This window comes from Glycine soja, chromosome 20 (genome assembly GCF_004193775.1).
Source record: "Glycine soja cultivar W05 chromosome 20, ASM419377v2, whole genome shotgun sequence".
NCBI lineage: Eukaryota > Viridiplantae > Streptophyta > Magnoliopsida > Fabales > Fabaceae > Glycine > Glycine soja.
In genome coordinates this window covers 7079796-7100250 of record NC_041021.1, presented here as the reverse complement: position 1 = coordinate 7100250, position 20455 = coordinate 7079796, and the positions used below count along the sequence as shown (strand labels likewise).

The following is a 20455-nucleotide window of genomic DNA, read 5'->3' as shown; positions in this document are numbered from 1 at the left end:
GAAATTATTTATGAAAAATTAAAACCAAAATTTACTTGGAAATGTAAGGATGGTAAACATATTAAAACCTTTTAGTTATTTTCATCCTTTACATTTCAAGAGACAGAGGAAAGAGGACAACTATAATGAGATTATGAGAGATGACAAGACTTATAATTGTATATTAATTCCTTGAATAAATTTGTAGCATAGCATTTCATCATATATATCATAAAACTAATAGCCCTTGAAACTTGAAAGAGATTGGTTTGATTTGAAGCCTATGAACTCTTGTTATAGTGTTGTCTTGGAGGCCTTTCGTGCAAGTATTATCCAACAAAGAACACGATACAACACAAAGAATCCCAACATTATTCCCACATTCATCCACCTGTTATCCCTTTCAAGTCCTCTACTCTTCAACACATCAAACCCAGTGATCAAGCACTGTGATCCCTCTATTTGATGTGAGAAACACTCACTTCTAACATTCCAATACTCATTTGTGAGGAGCGCATCCAAAGGGTACCTATAGAGAGACACATAGTACATGAAAATCCAATACTTTGGAATGCTCTCCTTTGGGATGAAGTATCCAGAGAAGAGGAAGAAGGCTCCAAGAACTGTGCAGATGAGAGAGTTCCCTGAAATGAAATCAGGAGAGACAGCACTCAAGAAGAGTACCAAAGAACTTGCCATGAGCACAATGAGCCACACCACAAAAGTGAAGAAGGTGAAGGCAGAAAGGGAAGGGTTTAGTCCTACAAGCCAATACACAGGAACAGCAAAAAGTATAGACACTACAAACAAGAATGGAAGAAAGACAAAAGTGTTGGCTATCATGTAAGAGGAAATCCTATAGGCTCCCCTTGAGGCTTCTTTCATCAGAACACTCCTCTCTTGAAGGTATATTGGAAGTGCTTCAACTGTAGAAGAGAGGAGAAAACTAAGACTAAATGCAAATAGACCTAATCTTTCAGCAACTCCTCCTTCATCCCTTCTTATCTTTATGTAAACACTTCCTAGCCCAAAGCCACCAACTATTGCTTGCATTGTTCTGGCCAAGAAAAGCTGCTTTGTTCTATAAATGATTTTCCAAAATCTTGAGCAGAGAAACAATATCTCAATCAAGTTTGCATAGAAAAGACTGCCAAAACTTTCCTTGTTACATTGCGATTGGACAATTTGGACTTCACAGTTTTCTTCCTCTGGCCACATGAGGTTTGGAATTGGCTCCATTTCCTCAATGCTGCAAGTGTCATATTTGGAACTGGAATCTTCCAACCCGCGTATAATTTCCATGGAGAATTCTAAAGCATTCAGTTGTGTTGGAATTTGAAATCCCAATTTACTTACGGTTTCCTCTAGCTGTTCTAGGCTACCATTGTGAACAACTGAACCATGAGAAAGGATCAAGAACTTGGAAATATACTGCAATATTCTATAGCTGGGTTGGTGTATTGAAAGAACCACTGTCCTTTGCTTTGCTTTAACAATTGATGAGAGAAGCTCTATGACTTGCAAAGCTGAAGTGCTGTCTAGACCTGATGTTGGTTCATCTAGAAGCAAAATTGGTGGATTGTGAATCATGTCAACTCCAATTGACACCCTTTTCCTCTCCCCACCTGATATCCCTCTATTCTCTTCATCTCCAACAAAACTATCAGCAACATGAAAAAGGCCAAGCTCTTGCAACAAGCTTTCTACTCTCAATTCCCTATCCTTTGGTGTCATTTCTTTTAGCCTAAACTTGGCACTAAACAACAAAGTTTCTTTCACAGTTAGCATGGGAAGCAAATTGTCCTCTTGTGCCACAAAGCCACATATCTTCCTCAACTGAACTGGAGTAGTCATAGGCTGATCATTGATTGAGACACTTTTAGGATTAAAACCTTCATCTTTTACCCTTCCGGCGATGATTCGCAGAAGGGTGGACTTTCCTGTGCCACTAGGACCAACAACAGCAACAATCTCAGAACTTCTGGCAATAAAAGAGACTGACTTGAGTATGTTTACTGGCTTTGGTTTTTGAGTCAGGTGACAAAATGAAAAGGGAGTGGTCTTATGAGGGTGCAAAGTGTAGCAGAGATTTCTCACAGAAAGTTTGTTTTCAGTTCTGAATTGATATAGTGATGGTGGTGGTGAATGGTAGAAAGAGGAAGAAGAAGGACTATTGGACTCTTCAGGAGAATTAGAAGTTGAATAGAGTATCACAGAGTCATCTTCGGTGCTAGATAGCCTAGGTGGATTCAAGCATGCTGCCATTGTGTTGATTTGGTTATTCCGTGGGAGAAAAGTGAAACTAAGAAGGCTACATTTTATGGGAGAATGTTCAAGTTGAAAAGAAATGGAAGTTGCAACAACCAAGTTGACACTTATGTAGTTGTGGTTGCTGACATGTTTGGTAGAGGTAGGTTATCTGAGACATTTAACTCATCAAGTGAAGCATTTGGACAATTTTTAGTTACATTCCTATGACATATTTCATTAACTAATTAACCAATTTCCTTGCTAGGTTGGAATTTCTATCAAATCTGAACTTTGAACAGAGAAAACAAAAGAACTTATGTAAACTTGAAGTGTAATAATCAGTTATTGATTTATTGATATATATCATATTGGTTGTTTGATTAGGACATCTAGTTGGTTTTGTTAGGTGAAGCCATTGTAGAAGATCATTACTATAGGGACAAGTTTTTGGACCAAGTTAAATAAGCAGAATTATGATGCAAATGCAAAGTTCTAGAACTTCTAACAGCAATAAAGTAATATCATTAATTATATTTTTCAACATTTAGAAGACATAATTTATCTGTTAAAAAACAAAAGGCAAAAATCATGAACTAGGAATCATAGTCATCCTTTTTTAAAGGCAGTAATATTATTGTTATCACTTACGACTAATTAAAATCACAGAATCCTATCGCTCTATCGTTGTACCTGACTGAAAATGAGCCTCGGTATTTGAATTTTTTAAAATATCTTTTAACAGCGTTTTGAAAGAATATTTTTTTAAAAAAGTAATTATTTCTTATAATTTATTTTTTTTCCAACACGTTAGCCTGGTGCTTTACTTAGGTCAATTTTAGGTATCAATTTGATCTCAATTTTGGCTTCAATTTGGGATTTTGCTTACATCTTGTGACCCATTTGATTGACAGTTAAAACCAAAAAATTGTTTTCTGCATCATTTTCTCCGGATTGGCAAATCCAAAAAGTAAAAATAAAATATGAAGAGGTGTGACATTGGAGAAGGTTTTTTAGGGTGTACAAATGATGATGTAGCGAAACATGAAAGGAAAAGGAAAACGAGGGTTCAACGCCTCGTTAATTCTTAAGAATACCAAGTGTTGAGAATTAAGAAAATCTCAAATTTTATTGAATTAGAATCTTTAATCATAAGGAGGCTTAGGTACATATAAATAGAAAAACATTAATGTGCCGGAAACACTAATGCAAGAAACAATAAAAGGATAAATAATCAAGGATAAATAATCACTTTTGTTCTTAAATGTGTAATTCACTGATAAATGTGTCCTTGAAAGATGTAAATATAAAATTTAATCTTCGAAAGTATAAAAAGTATGAAAAATATATCCGGCTGTCAGCTTCTGTCTATCACCGTTAAAAAAGTTGTCTGAGGCACAAATGAACAAATCTGTCACTGAAAAGATTGTCAACGTGACACTGAGGGACATATTTGTCATATAACATTTTACTAACTTTTGATATTCCTACACTCTGGAATAGGAATATTTGTGACATTAATAATTTCAAATAAAAATTCATTGTTCATGCTTGCTTATGCCTCTTTTTCTTTTGGCTTTCTTTTCCAAACGTTTTTTTTTCTTTTGGCTTCCCCAAGGTGCTTCCTTTTTTTAACGATGGCTCTTGTTCTTCTTCTCATGCTTCCTTTTTTTAGTAAATAAATAAATAAATATAGAGCTGAGTACCCAAGGTATAAATAGTTATGTTAAATCAGGTGTCTCCTTTTCCCCTTATTTTCGTTTTTCTCTTTTCTCCACTCAAAATCCTTTCTTTTTCTCGCAGTCCACCAAACCTGTCTTAGAAAAACAACGATCTCGGACTCATTTACCGTTGGATCATCGTGAAACTTTAGAAGCACGTTAGAAATCTGATTACAAACATTCTCACCGTTGGGAATTTCAAAATCATGTCTGAGATTAGAGGAAAACCCTTCGCATTGTAACCTTTTATTTTCCCGCAGAAACCCAAAACTGTCTCGGTAAAACTACGATCCCAGTTTTGTTAACCGTTGGATTTTCATGAAATTTAGATATGTTGTTCGAAATGCAATTGTGAACAGTTTCACCGTTGGGATTTGCGAGTTAATATTTTTGGAGGGAGAAAAAAGAATCTCATGAAGACAGTACAAGTGGAGGCTTCAATCTCTTCTCCGTGTCTCTGACGTTCGAGAATTCTATCGGAGCAGTCGGAGAAAAAACTGGAGGAATCTCAGGGAACTGCTAGAGATGTCACTATCGTTGTCGGAAGACACGTGAGTCCGCTTAGAGGTAAGAGATGAGTTATTCACAATTGAGGATTAGTGAGAACATGTGTAGGGATCCTTAGAGATATCAATTGAAATGAGTTTTGAGGTATTTTTGCAATTTTCATTTTATCCTTTTAATTATTACAATAAATTATATATGTTTGATGAATCAGTTGATGTCCCAATGAGAAATTGCTATGAAATTGATGTGTTTTTGTGTTGAGTGTGAACCCCTTAGAAAAATTAAGCTCTTTTTATTAACAGTGTGAACCCCTTAGAAAAATTAAGCTCTTTTTATTAACGTAAATTATATTTTAAATAATATTATTCAATGACTTATTTAATATAAATTATTATCTTGTTCTAATTTTTCTACGACGATGATCAACATGTTATGTGTATATAATTATTGTAATACTAGAATAATAAATTAAAGAAAATTGTAAGGTTAATGTCTAGTAGTAATTTCTTTTGATGTAATATTAAATTAATTGTTATAAAAATCCTTTGATTAAAAACAATGCAGTTTAATTTACTATATACATATACATATATATATGTTTTGTATCATGCAAATATCATTATTGTGTGATGTGTATGAGTTATAAGGTGTAATAAGTTATTATAATGGTATTATAATATTATAGTGAAGATTGAGTAGTACAAAGTTGAATGTGTCAATTTGCGAGATACATGTAAAAATGAGATGATTGATGTGATATTATGAGATGTTAAATTGTGGGCATGATATTTGATTGTGCATAAGTGTGTGTGTGTTTGACACTTGATGTGACAATAATTATATTGTGAGCTATGAATTATACAATAACCCGACCAGTGTTATTTTGAGAAAAGCGTTGATGCGCAGTGTTTTAGAGAAAATGTAGGTTTCCTATTCAGGAACTAGTGTTAAATTGTAGCGCAATGTGTTAAACGTGTTTGAAACACGAGTGTGAGGTTGGGGGTATTGTATAATTCATGAGCAGTGCTTATAAATGAAATATGTGATGAATTGTGGAATAATATGTTGCCTTGAGATTATAATATTGTTATTGAGATTGAGTAAAAGTGTAAAGTAGAACATGTGTTGAATTGTGAGATACGTGAAAACATGAGATGGTGGATTGTGACATTATGAGATGTGAAATTGTGAATGAGTTTTGGTTGTAAATAAGTGTGTGATTAACTCTTGATGTGACATTATTTGTGTTGTAAGCTGTGAATTGTACAATAACCCGACCAGTGTTATCTTGAGAAAAGTGTAAATGCGCAGTGTTAAAGAGAAAGTGTAGGTTTCCTATTTAGGAACCAGTGTAAAAGAGAAAGTGTAGGTTTCCTATTTAGGAACCAGTGTTAAATTGTAGCGCAATATGTTGTACGTGTTTAAAACACGAGTGTGAGGTCATTGGTATTGTATAATTCACGAGCAGTGTCTGTGTGCTAAAATGATTTTAGGGGTTGGACTTGAATTAGGAGGGAGAGGCCCTGACGGAATCTTCAGAGTGTAGGCCTTGGGGGTCATCGGGTTTGAGTGCTCCTTTAAGCCTATGCTGATCCCATATGGTTGGAGCATTCTCGTAAAACATCGTGACCCTGACTGGTCTCCCTATGATCTTACTTAGTGAGAGTGACTTGACAAACCCATTGTGTAGTGTGTCTTGTTATGTACTCCTAAGCGCCCCAGGGTGATTTTTCACTGACATGGTACCACATTGCATATAGGCTTGAGTCTTAGCATAAGTGTCTCATGCGCTTGCTAATTGTTTATTATGAAATTGAGGTGTTATTATGTCTTGATCAGAGTGTGTGATTCTTGTGTAATGTGATTGATGATTGAAAAGTGTGATTGATGAATGAAAAATGAACTTTGCATGACAAAGTGGTGGAATTACGTGTAAGTAAGTTTTATTTGGTTTATATGATATGTATATCTAGTTGTCTTGTTTCTCTATTAGTTAGGAATGTGATAACTCACTTCCGGTTTGTTGTTTGTGTTTGGATCCTGTGATGATCTTGAACTCTGTGTTCGGGGGAGCAGATGACTAGGTGAACTGCTTTAAGGAATATTGTGCTGAAGGACGTCGAGACACAACGCTCTGATAGGATGTGACATTGGGGTATAGGATTTTATATTAATTGTATGAAGTCTCAGACGGCTTTGTTTGAGCCGATGACTTTATTACTTATTTGGAAAAGTTTGAATATAATGTAGAAGAAAGTGATTGAGAACCTTTTATCCCTTTGAAAGACTTGTATTTAAAAATGTTTTAAAAAAATACTTTTAATTAATATTTGAATTTTTATTCTTTTGTTAGTATATATGTGAGGGGTAGAGGGTGTCACAGTTCTTCTTCTTCACACTTACCCAGGTTTGCATTCTTCACATTAACTATTCCATTTTCCCGTTGTTCTCGTTCGTGCTTTTCTTCAATTTTTTCTTGTACGCGTATGTCATTTTGGTTGGTCGTAACAGCACCGTCACTGTTGTCGGCGTTCGTCGTTGGCGTAATGGTGCTGTTGCCGTTGCGTTTTGGCTGTGTGAGTTTGCTTGCACTGTATATATTTGGAACCCCTTTGACTCTTTGGTTTGGAACCTTCTGCTTCCATTGTCGGGAAGAGAAGGACAAAACTTGTGTAGATAAAATTTATTTTTTCCTTCCCTTCACAACTGTTTTTGCTTTTTGAAATTTACACATGATAATGAGCGTTTTGTTTCATTGCTTTGATAACCTCATTTAATCTCTAATTACATTTTAGAGTTAATAGAGAAAATATGTTGCCCACTATTATATAAATTTGAAGTTTTTTTTCCCCCTTTTTTTGGTTAATGACCTTCTTGTTCAACTGATTTGACACCAAGTAATTAACTGGCAGAAGCCTTTTGATTTTTTTTTGCTAAGGAAGCCTTTTGGTTTGAGTCTTGCTTGTAACTTCTTTGTTGTTGCTCAATTCTGAAAATTATTTCTATGTTGAATGCTGAATTCTTTGTGCTAAACACATATCAACACTGTTGTTTGTCCCCTTTTTTGTGGACATATCGAAGCTTCAACACTCACATGTTTAAATTAATTTTGGAGAGTTCATTACTTGCCACTCTTGTTAATTTTTATGTTACGTATTTGTAGGATGAGATTAATTGTTCTCAATCTACTCCACTAGTTGAACAACCTTCAACTAATTTGGAAATTACTCAAACACCTAATACTGAAAGTGCTCCAGCTCAAAGTGTTCCAACTCCAAGTCATCAGAGTGATTTTTACATTTAATTGATTAGTTAATGTTAAATTATGTTATACATAACTAATCATTATTTATTATTGCTATAGGAAACAATCTTCATACCTCCATCAATGTCAATTGTGTTTAGACCACCTCTAGTTAGGTCTCCTGCACCAATTTGAATTATAATCCCAGATGGAGTATCTCATAACAAGAACCAATCGAATTACATGAGCTTCATACCCAACTAGGACTACCTAGCCACCAAGATTCGAAGAAGTGAAATATGAGATAGACTTATCTTTTATTTATACTAGATTCTAACTAATTATTATAATTTGGATAAATTTGTAATGGTTGATACACTGTTACAATGTTTATTATATCTTGGTATTTCGGTACAATATTTATTTTGGATAATTTGTATTGTGATAGACAAATTATGGTTCATAATCAATATTATTGATATTATTATGTTTGTTCTTAATTATGTTTGCCAAAATATTTTTTTAAGTGATTATTGTGACGTTATGCTTGTAACGATAAAAAATGATGAAAAATTACCATAAAATTATATTTTACCCTTAAAAAAAACAAAATTTTTGGTATTTTCGTCAAAAATTTGTAACTTATTGATATTTTGGTCCGACGGAATGTATTGACATTTAGGTCCAAAAAAAATTACTAACAATTTCCTCTAAGAAAAAAATATCGACATTTTCGTCCAATAAAATATTACTGACATTTATGTCCAAAAATGATATCTTATTAACATTTTCGTCCAATCTAGTCAGCATGACCACGGTGACAATCAATTGTGTGACAAATTTGCCCATATGTGCCATGTAGGCAACTATTTTAACGATAACGAACGGAAGTTGTCAGTTGGATATATTTGTCACACTTTTAACACTTCTGAGGACTAAATTTTACATTTCACTACTAGGACAAAGAGGCTTCTACGACGGTCCTATGAAGCCTTCCACGATGATCATCAATCGTCTTTGAAAGCAATGTCGTGGAAAGTTCCACGACGGTCCCCTTATAACCGACTTCGAATATCAACAATTCTAAGACGGTCGTTATGTGAAAACCATCTTAAAATGGTCGCATTCAAAGATGGTTTTTAACTGAAGACTGTCTTTGAATGAGACCATTCTAAGACGATTTTTCTTTAAGGACCGTCTTAGAATGATTGCATTTGAAGACGGTGCTTAACTGAAGACCGTCTTTGAATGTTACCATTCTAAGGCGATCCTTAAGTGAAAACTGTCTTAGAATGGTGCTATTCTAAGTCAATTTTTAATTAAAAACCGACTTAGATGATGCACCTAGGATGTCTTTTGATCTTTCAGACTGGACCTAAATCAGAGAGTTATTTAGATATTTTTACTATAATAACATACAACATCAAACTACATAGTAGTCTCATTAGTCATTTTAGAAATCTTTGTATGTTTTTATATAAAGTATACAAAGTATTTTGAAAAGCTCAAGTTTGTGTATATCTAAGACCAAACATTCCCAATTCCCACGGTCTATGCTATATAAAATCTCCTGAAGGTAAACTTCAATAAGGATAGAAACTATTAGCAGCTAGCTAGCACTATGCATCCTAATCAACTTCTCATTCATTCAAGGATAAACTTTGTTGAAACATTCTCAATTATAATTACCCAGTCAATGAATATGCAATTCAACATGAAAAAGTCTTACTTTTAGGGCAAGTTGCAAGTTTTTTAACAATATTTTATTATAATATATGTAATGAGTGCTAAAAGAAAAAAAATTGATCAACAAATGGCATGGGATTAAATGGAAAGGAAAAGATATGAAGGCAACCAATACCAGTTAGTGAGGGAAGTCATAAAAAATCTTGGAAATACAGTTTCCTTAAGGAGTCGAGCAATAACACCTGTGATGCCCACCAAGTAGGCTGTGCTACAATGAAATTAAACACAATCAATCACTTACTTGAGAATCAGGAATACAACACATACATGGAAACTTTAGACAATTTTTTTCATTCACAAATAGCCAGTGATTTAAAATTGTAGTCCACAACCACAATTGCCACCATAATGTTGTGGTTTTAGATACCTCTGCAATTGCAATTTGGCCGCATAAGCCATATTTTACTGCAATTTATATAATAAAAGCATCTGAAGTCACAACTACCATTCTAAAAAAAAGGGAACACAATATATATCTTAAATTACCTGAGATTTGATGATCCAAGTAACGGAAGCAAGCGAACAACAACATCAGTCTGAAAAGTAGTTTATAGAAGCATATAAGAGATATCCACAAGGTTATATATCCGTAAAAATTAAACCCCGTTATATAAGGCAATCTTTGACTGAACAAAGTAATTACTCTTATCAACTAATAATTTGTTCTGCTAAGGTACACAAGGATAGTTTATTCATACTCATCATTAGATAAAGCTAATCTGATATGCTAGATAGGCTTGATCAGATACTATAAATATAGGTGAGTCTTGGGTTATGTGATATAAGAGAAATAAAGTATAAATACTTTTATTAAGTTGTTCGGTTTAGATGAATGAAAATTTAGAGTTACATATTTGCGTAAATTTATTATTCTACCCTTATTATATTGTATAGAAATCATAAATTTGGGGGAGGGGGTAGGGGGTATGAAACAAAGATAAGAAAAAACAGAACACATGTCCTTCCTATATAAATTTGGGGGAGGGAATTTGAGAACTCATGATAGTTGAACAATGGTATTAATAAGCATAACTTGTTCTTGAATTATGCAAGATTCACCTTGGATGTTTCCTAATGTCGTAAAACATGTTTATGATAGAATAAGGAGCTTGTGTGTTATTACTCATTACTGGCTTAATATTATTGTTGATTAAGCACCAAATGACTATTATCAGTTTATCAAAAGTAGGGAAATATCAATTCACTAATCACTATGTGAGGCTTAGTTGGCTAACTTGGCACTATAGGATTTGAAACCCACCAGAATTACCTTGTTCAAGGTGACATTTAAGTGTGGATTAGTATGACACCCAAAGGGTCTCCAGACATTGCATGATCTTACCAACAAAAATGGGGAAAATATCTAAGAAACCTTGAGTGTGTACTTGTCAAGATAACATAGACATGTGCACACAAACTATTTTAAAAAATGTGCACATAAACTATTTTGTTCATGTGCATACATATATGTATATGTGGTTAATTTTAGTCAAAGAAGTAACAATAACAATGAAAATTTGTAGACTCTATCAACACTAACTATTATTTTCGAAGTCCATTGTGGAAGGAAAGTGCTTATGTATCATAATCTAAATGGTTTGTCTTACAGATTGGTAGATCAAAGTGGAATGGAAATATGGGGAACTCAGATCTTGTTCTAAGAGTTGATCCTTCGTCGGGCACCCTTCCTTCTCCATTCAGATAAGTACCGACATTGAGTTTTGATAGCATTCTAGAGTTTGGTATAATTAGTTCTATAATTTGCATGAAAGTGTACATATAGGTTTGGTTCCTTGACAATACTTGCAAGAAATCCAAAAAAAGAAGAAAAAACCCTCATATTTTTCCAGTGTATTAGTTTTGTCATATTGGATCCTGATATACTTTATAGAATTTCTAATTATTTTGCAGGTATAACTTCTAAAAGTGAGATTCAAATTGAGTTGTGAGAGTGTGTCTAGTTATTTTTTCTTGAGTTATGGGAGTACTTCTAGTTGTTATTTTTCTTACATTAGTATTAATATTAATATTCATATTCTAATAGTAATTAATTGGGGAGGATCTTTCCTTTGTAAGTGAACTGGAACTTCTCAAGTAATTTTTCCTTCAAATGGGAAAATTAGATATAGATTTTGGTGTAAGATCCCTTGATCTGAGTCAGTCTTGCCGTGATCATAGCTTCTAAATTAGACACTAAAAAGAACGACTCAATTCAATCATGATTTAGAAAGACATACTAGAATCCAGCAATGTAAGAAACAACTAAAATCCGTTTTGCAGAAACTAAGATAGTAACTATTAAGGAAGTGAAAATGCAACTTTTCTGCTACCTAGGCTGAAGTTGCTTGCTATACAATTAAATTATGAATAAGGGATTGTTGATTCAAAGAACTTCCCAATCAGCTGCCTTGGCAACAATGGGTAATCAAAGACGGATTTGACCCATCAAGCAAGAAGAATAACCATAAATCAAGCACACCAGCAGGAACAAGAACGCATTGCTATCCAAACTCATAATCTTACCTATCTAGGGAACAGTGCGAGCTCCAGCTAGCTGAATAATCCACCACAACACCAATTGCACGTTTTGCAGACCTAGGGCTGAGATACCATGAATTAGTTCAAAATACGAAATGGGAGTACATTAAACAAGCCCATTCAAATGGTGGATTCATCCCCCAACATTTCATAACCCATAGAACCCCATAAAGCTTTAAACTTATTGCCAATAAAGAGACCCTAAAAACAAACCTTCAACAATCACGCTAAACCAAATGGCGGCACAGGACATTGTTCCACAGGCCAATTTTGGAAGAAAGGTACGATAGACAGTCTAGAGACGTGAGGTGAGTTTTAGGAAAGAATGGAAGTTTGTGAATGTCTTAGCTACGACACAGCGACAGGGTTCTCTGGCTGACTTGAGGCACGATTTTACTCTTTTAATTGACTCTGAATTCCACGACGATGTTAGTAGAAAACCTCGTGGATTTATCATTTCTACGACGGTCATACTAAGACCCATCGTTGTATGATCCATTTCAAGTCGGGTTTTGTTCCACCTTCGTTGTTACCAAATAAAATTTCTCAGAAACATTTCCGGCTCAAAACAAGGCCATTCAAGTTTATAAAAGAACTTAAGTTAAGAAAAAAAATAAAATAAAGTAAAATAACATGTTCGAAACATCATGCAATTAAAACATAAACCCATGCCCTAGTGCCACATCCTATTAAAGCACTGTATCCTATCATCCTCTAGCACAAGGTTCCTTAAAGCAATCCACCTAACCATCTGCTCCCACGAACACAAGATTCGAGATTATCACTGGATCCAAACACAAAAAATACATTGGGAGTGAGTCATCATATTCTTCAACGAATAAAGATAAACAGAAGCATACATGTATGATATAAATATAAGAATAATATAATAACAACAATATAGGTATAACAAGGCTCAACTTTAGCATAATTCGCATCATTTCAACACTTAACACATAACATCACTTATCTTAGAATTTAATCACAAATCAAATTCCATGCCTTCACGATGTCGCAACCTACCCTTTTGCGGGCGGGCGATGCGAGGGCTCACGGGTGCGTCTTCCAAAGGAGGAAAATGCGTGGAGTTGCCACCAACTTTTATTTGTGGAAAACGTCGGAAAAACCGAAGGAAACCGGTCATGAAGAATATTCCAGATTCAGGAGTTGTATTTACGTTTGAGGAAGGTATTAGCACCTCTCACGTTTGTCCCAAAGGACAACAACCTTAAATTAGAATTGTGTGAAATTGAGTATCTAAACTTTTATTTCCTTTTTTATTTTTGAGGTCGACAAAAGCGGGGATCTTGCTCCTACGTACCCTCCATCATAGAGGAAATCAGACCTATGTAGTTCTTTCTAAAGGGCGAATCAAGCGATTTTTTTTACTTGGAAGGTGGTCCTTTTAAGGCGTTGGACCTTAAAATGATCAATTTTTACTTGGTGAGAAAAACTGAGGTATCGAACCTTAAAATCCTTTTTAGTGATTTTTTTGCGGACGAGCTTGACTTTGCGAGTTGATTTTAGCCTTAGTTTCACTTTAGTAATTAGTCAATTCAATCAAGAAAGAGAAATCCCAAAGAGAAATGTCCGATTGATTTTTTTTTGGTTTATTTTACTAAAAGATATTTTTTGATTATTATATTATTATTTTACCTCTTTTTGGTTTCCAACGTGATTACGGCATGACTGAACGGTCGGATTTCACTTTAACAGAAATTAACGGATATTACAATTCAAATGATCGGTGGAAATTTATTTTATTTTTTGATTAGGCGAAAAAATGACTTAAGTAAATGACTAAAGCACGCCAAAATGGGGTACGAAAAGTAAATGAAATGAAAATAAAAGTACGCGAAATAAATGGGGACCACCAAGGGTACATAGAATGAATTGAAAAGTTCGATTTCGAGAACTTACAGGTTGAAGACCAAAGAACGACGAAGAACGAACGACGAACGACGAAGAACGGTTGAAAATCTTCGCGAGATCACCCACGGAAACGTTACAGAAGCACCTCGGCTTGGATTTTCTTTACGGAAACAATTTTCCTCACTAATTTTAAGTGATTACGAAGTACCAGAAGGGCTGAACCCCTTTCACCTTCACTCCTCCCTCTATTTATAGGAAAATAGGGGAGGAGCTTGCCACCCAGCTCGCCCAGGCGAGCTAGGTTGCTTCCTCCAGAAGCAACCGCCTTCTGGAGGAACATCCTGGAAGGCCCAAGTGGGCCTGTTTGCTATTTGCACCCCTTTTTTACTAAATACACTCCCTTTTGGTTTTTTTGGTGATTTTTTTTTCCGTAACGTTACAAAACTTTACGAATTTCGTAACGATACTTATTTTCTTTCCGTAAGGTTATGGAACCTTACGGGTCATGTAATTACTCCCTTTTTTAGCTTTTGGAATGTTACGGAAACTCACGGATTGCGTAACAATACTTCCTTTTGATTTCCGGCATGTTACAGAATTTCACGGATTGCGTAACAATGCTTCCTTTTGATTTCTGGTATGTCTTGGAACTTCACGTATTGTGCAACAAAGGGTGCCAAGTACCTCGAAGCGGTCAACCAAAGGTTGCATGCCATCAAACAATAGTCCCCGGACGAAATTAGGGTATGACAGTTGCCCCTCTTTACTTACCTTTTATCAGAGATAAGAGGAAAGCAAAGATAAAACACTGATGTCGTCCGTCTTCACTCTCTCCATGATTTGTTTATGACGACTCCCGTCTCTCTTTCTTCTTTCTCTGCACAACACAAAACAAACACAAACAAAAGACACCAATACATAATATATACATATACACATGTTTGGCGAAGGAACCGATCGGGAAAATAACAAAAAAAACCACATTTCCCAGTCACCGGAGGCTCCGCGCTTGATAACGGAGGACGCATGAAAAGCGCTAGATAATCAATTCATGGGGCTCCAAATAGGACGGTGGAGGATAGACGAACAACGCTAGGCAATCAATTCGTGGGGCTCCAGACTCGATGGTGGAGGACGCATGAACAACGCTAGACAATCAATTCATGGGTCTCCGAATAAGATTTGAGGGTGGAGGATAGACGAACAACGCTAGGCAATCAATTCGTGGGGCTCCAGACTCGATGGTGGAGGACACATGAACAGCGCTAGGCAATCAATTCATGGGTCTCTGAATAAGATTTGAGGGTGGAGGATAGACGAACAGTGCTAGGTAATCAATTCGTGGGGCTCCAGACTTGATGGTGGAGGATGCATGAATGACAATCAATTCTTGGGGCTCCGAATAAGATTTGAGGGTGGAGGATAGACGAACAACGCTAGGCAATCAATTCTTGGGGCTTTAGACTCGATGGTGGAGGACGCATGAACAGCGCTAGACAATCAATTCATGGGTCTCTGAATAAGATTTGAGGGTAGAGGATAGACGAACAACGCTAGGCAATCAATTTGTGGGGCTCCAGAATCGATGGTGGAGGACGCATGAACAACTCTAGACAATCAATTCATGGGTCTCCGAATAAGATTTGAGGGTGGAGGATAGACGAACAACGCTAGACAATCAATTCGTGGGACTCCAGACTCGATGGTGGAGGATGCATGAATAGCGCTAGGCAATCAATTCATGGGTCTCTGGATAAGATTTGTTGGCAGGACCGAATGGTCCACCGGTTTTTTCCACCTAAAAGGCGAACATGCTTTAGCAAGGAAAAATAAATCATTCATGAGAGCACTATATTTTAGAGAAACAATATACCCATGCCAAAAGTAATTTTCCTTGTAACCGAAAATGAAGGGCAATATGTCAACATTTAGCTTTTAAATGAACATTCAGGGGAAACGTTGGGTCAAACTGAAACTGGGAATAAAATCACTCATAGTGTATATAAACTCACACAGGTAAGTATTTTACCCTAATTCCAAACCATAGCTGCACCATGACTTTATTTTGCACATGATTTCCTATCGAACCAAAAGATCACACTCACGATCACGGATCAATAGGATTTTCCCGAGGGTAGGGTTTTTGGAGAGGAAGCTGGGTGTTTCGGTCTTTTCCTCTTTGTTTATGTGGGGCGGGATACCGCCAGTCGGGAGCGACCTTGAATGGCAATCCCAAAGGAAGAACTACTTCAAAAATGGGTTTTCCTTTGCCGGCATTCATTTGCCCAGCCGAAAATTTATCTGGTCGGAAGATCTTCCGTTCTCTTTCCTGGTTTCCTGTATTGATCAAGAATTATTCTGTTTTTCCTTCGATCCTTTTCTTTTTACTTTCTTCAGATCTTCGATCGGGAATCCTTCTTTTCCTTTTCTTTTCTTTCTTTTCATTTCTTCCTTTTCGATCTTTGATTGTGAATTCAGGTTTTAGCATTCGTTATTCGCTCTCCCTTGAGGAGATTCTGTCTCCTTTTCTTCGGGGGAAAGGATGAGGATTCTTTTCATGGGCCAATGTTCAAAGTAGCTTAAGGTTGTGTCTCAACATGGTCTTTTCATCGTGCGAGCCCGATTTTGATATCTGGGGCAAAACAAATTCGTGTGTCAAGGTGTTGGTCCCGGGTTGAATTTCCATATTATTTCCACGAGGTACGCGTAACAATGATGATTTGGGAACAACGTGCAAAATCAGTCATGGCTATAGCTAGGTGGGTACTCAAGCATCCAGTTTATGGCATTGTGATACTAAGGCTTGGGATTTACACAAGTAGACCCAATATTTCCAAATTATGTTCTTTCATCAGTTCAATGAATCCATCCATTCTTATCTCGGTTATTCCGGAAAATAAACTCTTAGCGTCAGTCCGTTGTTTCCAAAAGATATGTTTGCTCTCTATGAATGATTTATGCTTCCTATGATCATAACATGTCGACCTTCGAGGTCTTTCTTTCTTTTTCTTTTTTGTTTCATTTTTTATGTTTGCAAAAACTATACATCCACCGCCATCTATGAGAAAAGCTTTTCTTTGTACACCTACATTCCTATACACGACAAACTTTTTCTGTATACACACGCATTAAAACTCTTTCTCTTTATATTAACACGGTCTATATAAAAACTCTATTCCTGTTCAAAGATTTCTTTTCCGTTTTTTCAACATCCACTCGTGGTTTACACAAAAATTTCTTTATATACACTCGTTGCTCACACACAAGAATTTCTTTTCACACATTATTTATACACACACAAAATCTTTCCATACACTTTTTTTATATAAAAAACTCTTTTCTTTTCTTTATATATAGACATGACATTTGTTCACAACACCTCTTTCTTTTTTTCTATTCTTGGCGTTATCATGATTTTTGTTCATTTTATTTTTAGGACGATGTTCCTAAATGAAAACTCTACAAGGTTCCGGAATTTCAACAAACATTATCAACAATAACAAAGTAAGCATTAACACAACAGTCCAAACAACATGTATGCACAAAACAGAAGACAATCGAAAAAACAAAACAAACGTTAGTCCCTCAAGTTATAAAAATAAAATGATATGTAACAGATAAAAAAGGAAACATAAAAGAGAATATGAATCTGGGGATCTCCTGGTCATGTGGCTCCACTCCCTCCTAAGAAACCGAGTAAATCTGTCATCTCCTCATCCATGCGGGCCTCCTCCGCGTCGCTGGGAGCCTCCCTTACCTGGGCCTCAGGCCAATCTCCGGGCCATGCAACCTCAGCCCTGAACTGATCTAGAGTAGGGCATGCAAAAGGAGCGAAACCCTGGCTCTGCTGACTGAGGTTGAGTTGGTAGAGACACTCATGTATCTGCACCTGCCCCCTGTGGTTGACCGCCTGTTGGCGAACCAAGTGTTGTAAATACTACTCCATGCCAAATGACCCAGCCGGATCAGCCTGATAAGGTGGTGGCGGTGCGTCTGCGGCCTGCGGTGCATCACCCTGCGCCTGTCTAGGCATGCAATACTTCTCAATGAAGGCCCGGGTGATCGGTGGTCGAATCACCTTACTAGGTGTGACAGGAACCCCGAATGATTGGCAGAGACCCGTGATCAATGCTGGAAACCCCAGGGCCCTGTTAGACTTATCTGGGTCTAGAGGGTGCCTGGTAGGTGGCATACCTGCAAATAAATAAATGGCGTCAGTGATCAACTGAGCCACATGGACGCTCATCCATGTCAGGATGGCATACATCAGCTGACACTTTGGTAGAGGGAGGTCGGAGTTATGATCGCTGGGCAGGACGTTGCTGAGCAGCAACGCCATCCACATCTGGGTCAAGGTGGTCATGCTGGTGCGCATGATCCGCACCCGCCTCCCGGCAGCGGTCCAGGCAAAATCCTGACCCGGTATGCATAACAGCTGGGCAATGGCCTCCTCGTCAAATCCATCGGCCCGGTTCCTTCTCTAACTAAACTTGCACTCCTGGCCCTCCTCTAACACTAGCGGGCCACCCAGGAACTAGCTGAGGGCGTCTGCATCAAAAGGAATCCATTGGCCCTTTACCCATGACCGCATGTCCCGCACGCCCTCCTCCGGGGGCCAAGCATTAGCGTAAAACTCTAGGACTATATCTGGGTCAAACTTAGCCATGGGAGTGACCAACGACGTCCAACGCCGGCGAGCTATCTCTTCCTGAAAATCTGTGTACTCATCGTCCCTAAGCTGGATGCGTCTCTCTCGGTGGAATGACCATCCTTTGATGGCCTCGAAATGCTGCTGGTGCTCTGCGCTCCTGAAATGATGGCTGTCAAACTCAAGAGCGGCGCTGGTTCCTTCGGCCGCGGCGTCCCTCCTAGATCTCTTTGCGGAGAGCTTCCTCGGTGGCATTTCCTGCGAGGACAACATTTGGAAAGTTAGTTTACAAGAAATATACCAATCATTATAAACAAGAGCCAAACAACACTTCATATGGCGCGAGTGTCAACATTCACTTTATAAAATAATCATATTGGGACTGTGCTATTTTATGACACATACGCATTTGCACACATAAAAAAAATTTTGTGAGAAGCATTTTACGACACATATCCATGTACATATTTTTTGAAAAACCTTTTCATGCTACTTCCTATATATACACATTTTTTGGATGGCTTCTTTTGCTACCTACTCACAAATACACATATTTTGAAAAACACTTTAACGCTACCCATCCAAGCATTTTGTAAGGTACTTCATGCTATATATATTCATATTATGCAAGGCATTTTCCTGCTATATGCAAGGCATTTTATTCAACATTTTGCAAGGCATTTTATTCAACATTTTGCAAGGCATTTCATGCTACATGTTTAGATACGTACATATTATCGAAGGGCCTTTTCATGCTATCTAAGCGCAAGGCATTCCTCATGAGACAACTAGCTTTGAATTCTAGTAAAAAAAAAACTCCTCAAACATATTCTAATACTCATGCATCTTTTACATTCAAAACCGTAAACTTGGATTCCTAGGCATGAGTCATCCTTTTGGCACTTCAGTCTAGCTTCCACAAACTACCCACACACTCACAATGTGCTCAATTTATTTCGCAAGCTAAGTTCCACAAAATCATGCACAAATGCCATTGAGGCATTTCACCGAACACTTGGTGGGCACATGTTTAAGCATGAAAATCAAGGGAATGGGGGCAATGTGGCATGCCCCATTATCTCAGAATGCACCCTAGGCCTAAGGCCATCCCCTACAACCCCTCAATTCAACAAAAACAAGCAACAATTCAAGGATAAATCCCTCACGTTTTGAGAAAACACATGCAACTTAGAGCACCAATATATATCAATGGAAAGCCAAAGAGCCCAAGAATGAGGTACTTACTTGTTGGAGATGAATAATAGAGCAAAATGGAATCAAAAACGCGAAAAATGGTGACCTAGGGGCTGCAAAAATGGTGATTCCCGTAGCTTTCTTTTTGAATGAGGGGGGGGGGAGAGAGAGTTTTTGGTGCAGAAACCTTCCCCCTTCCCCCTTTTTACCCATTTCGTGCAGGGGTTGCTCGCCCAGGCGAGCTCAGCTCGCCCAAGCGAGCTAACCTGCATTTTTTTTGGGAGGAAATAAGTAAGACTCCTAAGGGTCAGCGTTTGCTTACTCGAAACCCCTCAGGGCAGATTAGGCATCTAATACTTACCTTATAGACACAACAACAATAATTATTGGAGATTTTTAAAGGATACTAGGCTGCTTCGAGAATGAAGTGATGACCATTCAAAGCTTTGGGTTCGATGGCCCCAATGACATCTATTCCCCACATGGAAAAAGGCCAAGGGGCGGGCATGACGTTCAGAGGATGTGGCGGAACATTGACATTGTCCGCGTACGCTTGACATTTATGGCATTTTCTTACATGGGTGCAGCAGTCACTTTCCATAGTGAGCCAGTAATACCCTGCTCTAAGGATCTTCCTGGCCATTGCATGCCCATTGGCATGTGTCCCAAATGAACCCCTGTGGACTTCCTCAATCATGTAGTTCGCCTCTTTGGCATCTACACATCGTAGGAGGGTCATGTCATGGTGTCGTTTGTACA

General features: G+C 37.3%; 1 protein-coding gene across 1 annotated transcript; it reads right to left on the bottom strand.

Moving 5' to 3' along the window:
• Positions 1 to 126: 126 nt before the first annotated feature.
• LOC114402605 (ABC transporter G family member 23-like) lies at positions 127 to 2331 on the bottom strand. Its single transcript, XM_028365250.1, has one exon. The coding sequence runs from the start codon at positions 2242 to 2244 to the stop codon at positions 274 to 276; it is 1971 nt and encodes a 656-aa protein (XP_028221051.1). The 5' UTR covers positions 2245 to 2331; the 3' UTR covers positions 127 to 273.
• Between the last annotated feature and the right edge of the window lie 18124 nt (positions 2332 to 20455).

What these genes read in the sequence shown, in the direction of transcription:
- LOC114402605 (XM_028365250.1), bottom strand. Translation starts at nt 2,244, where the DNA reads ATGGCAGCATGCTTGAATCCACCTAGGCTATCTAGCACCGAAGATGAC.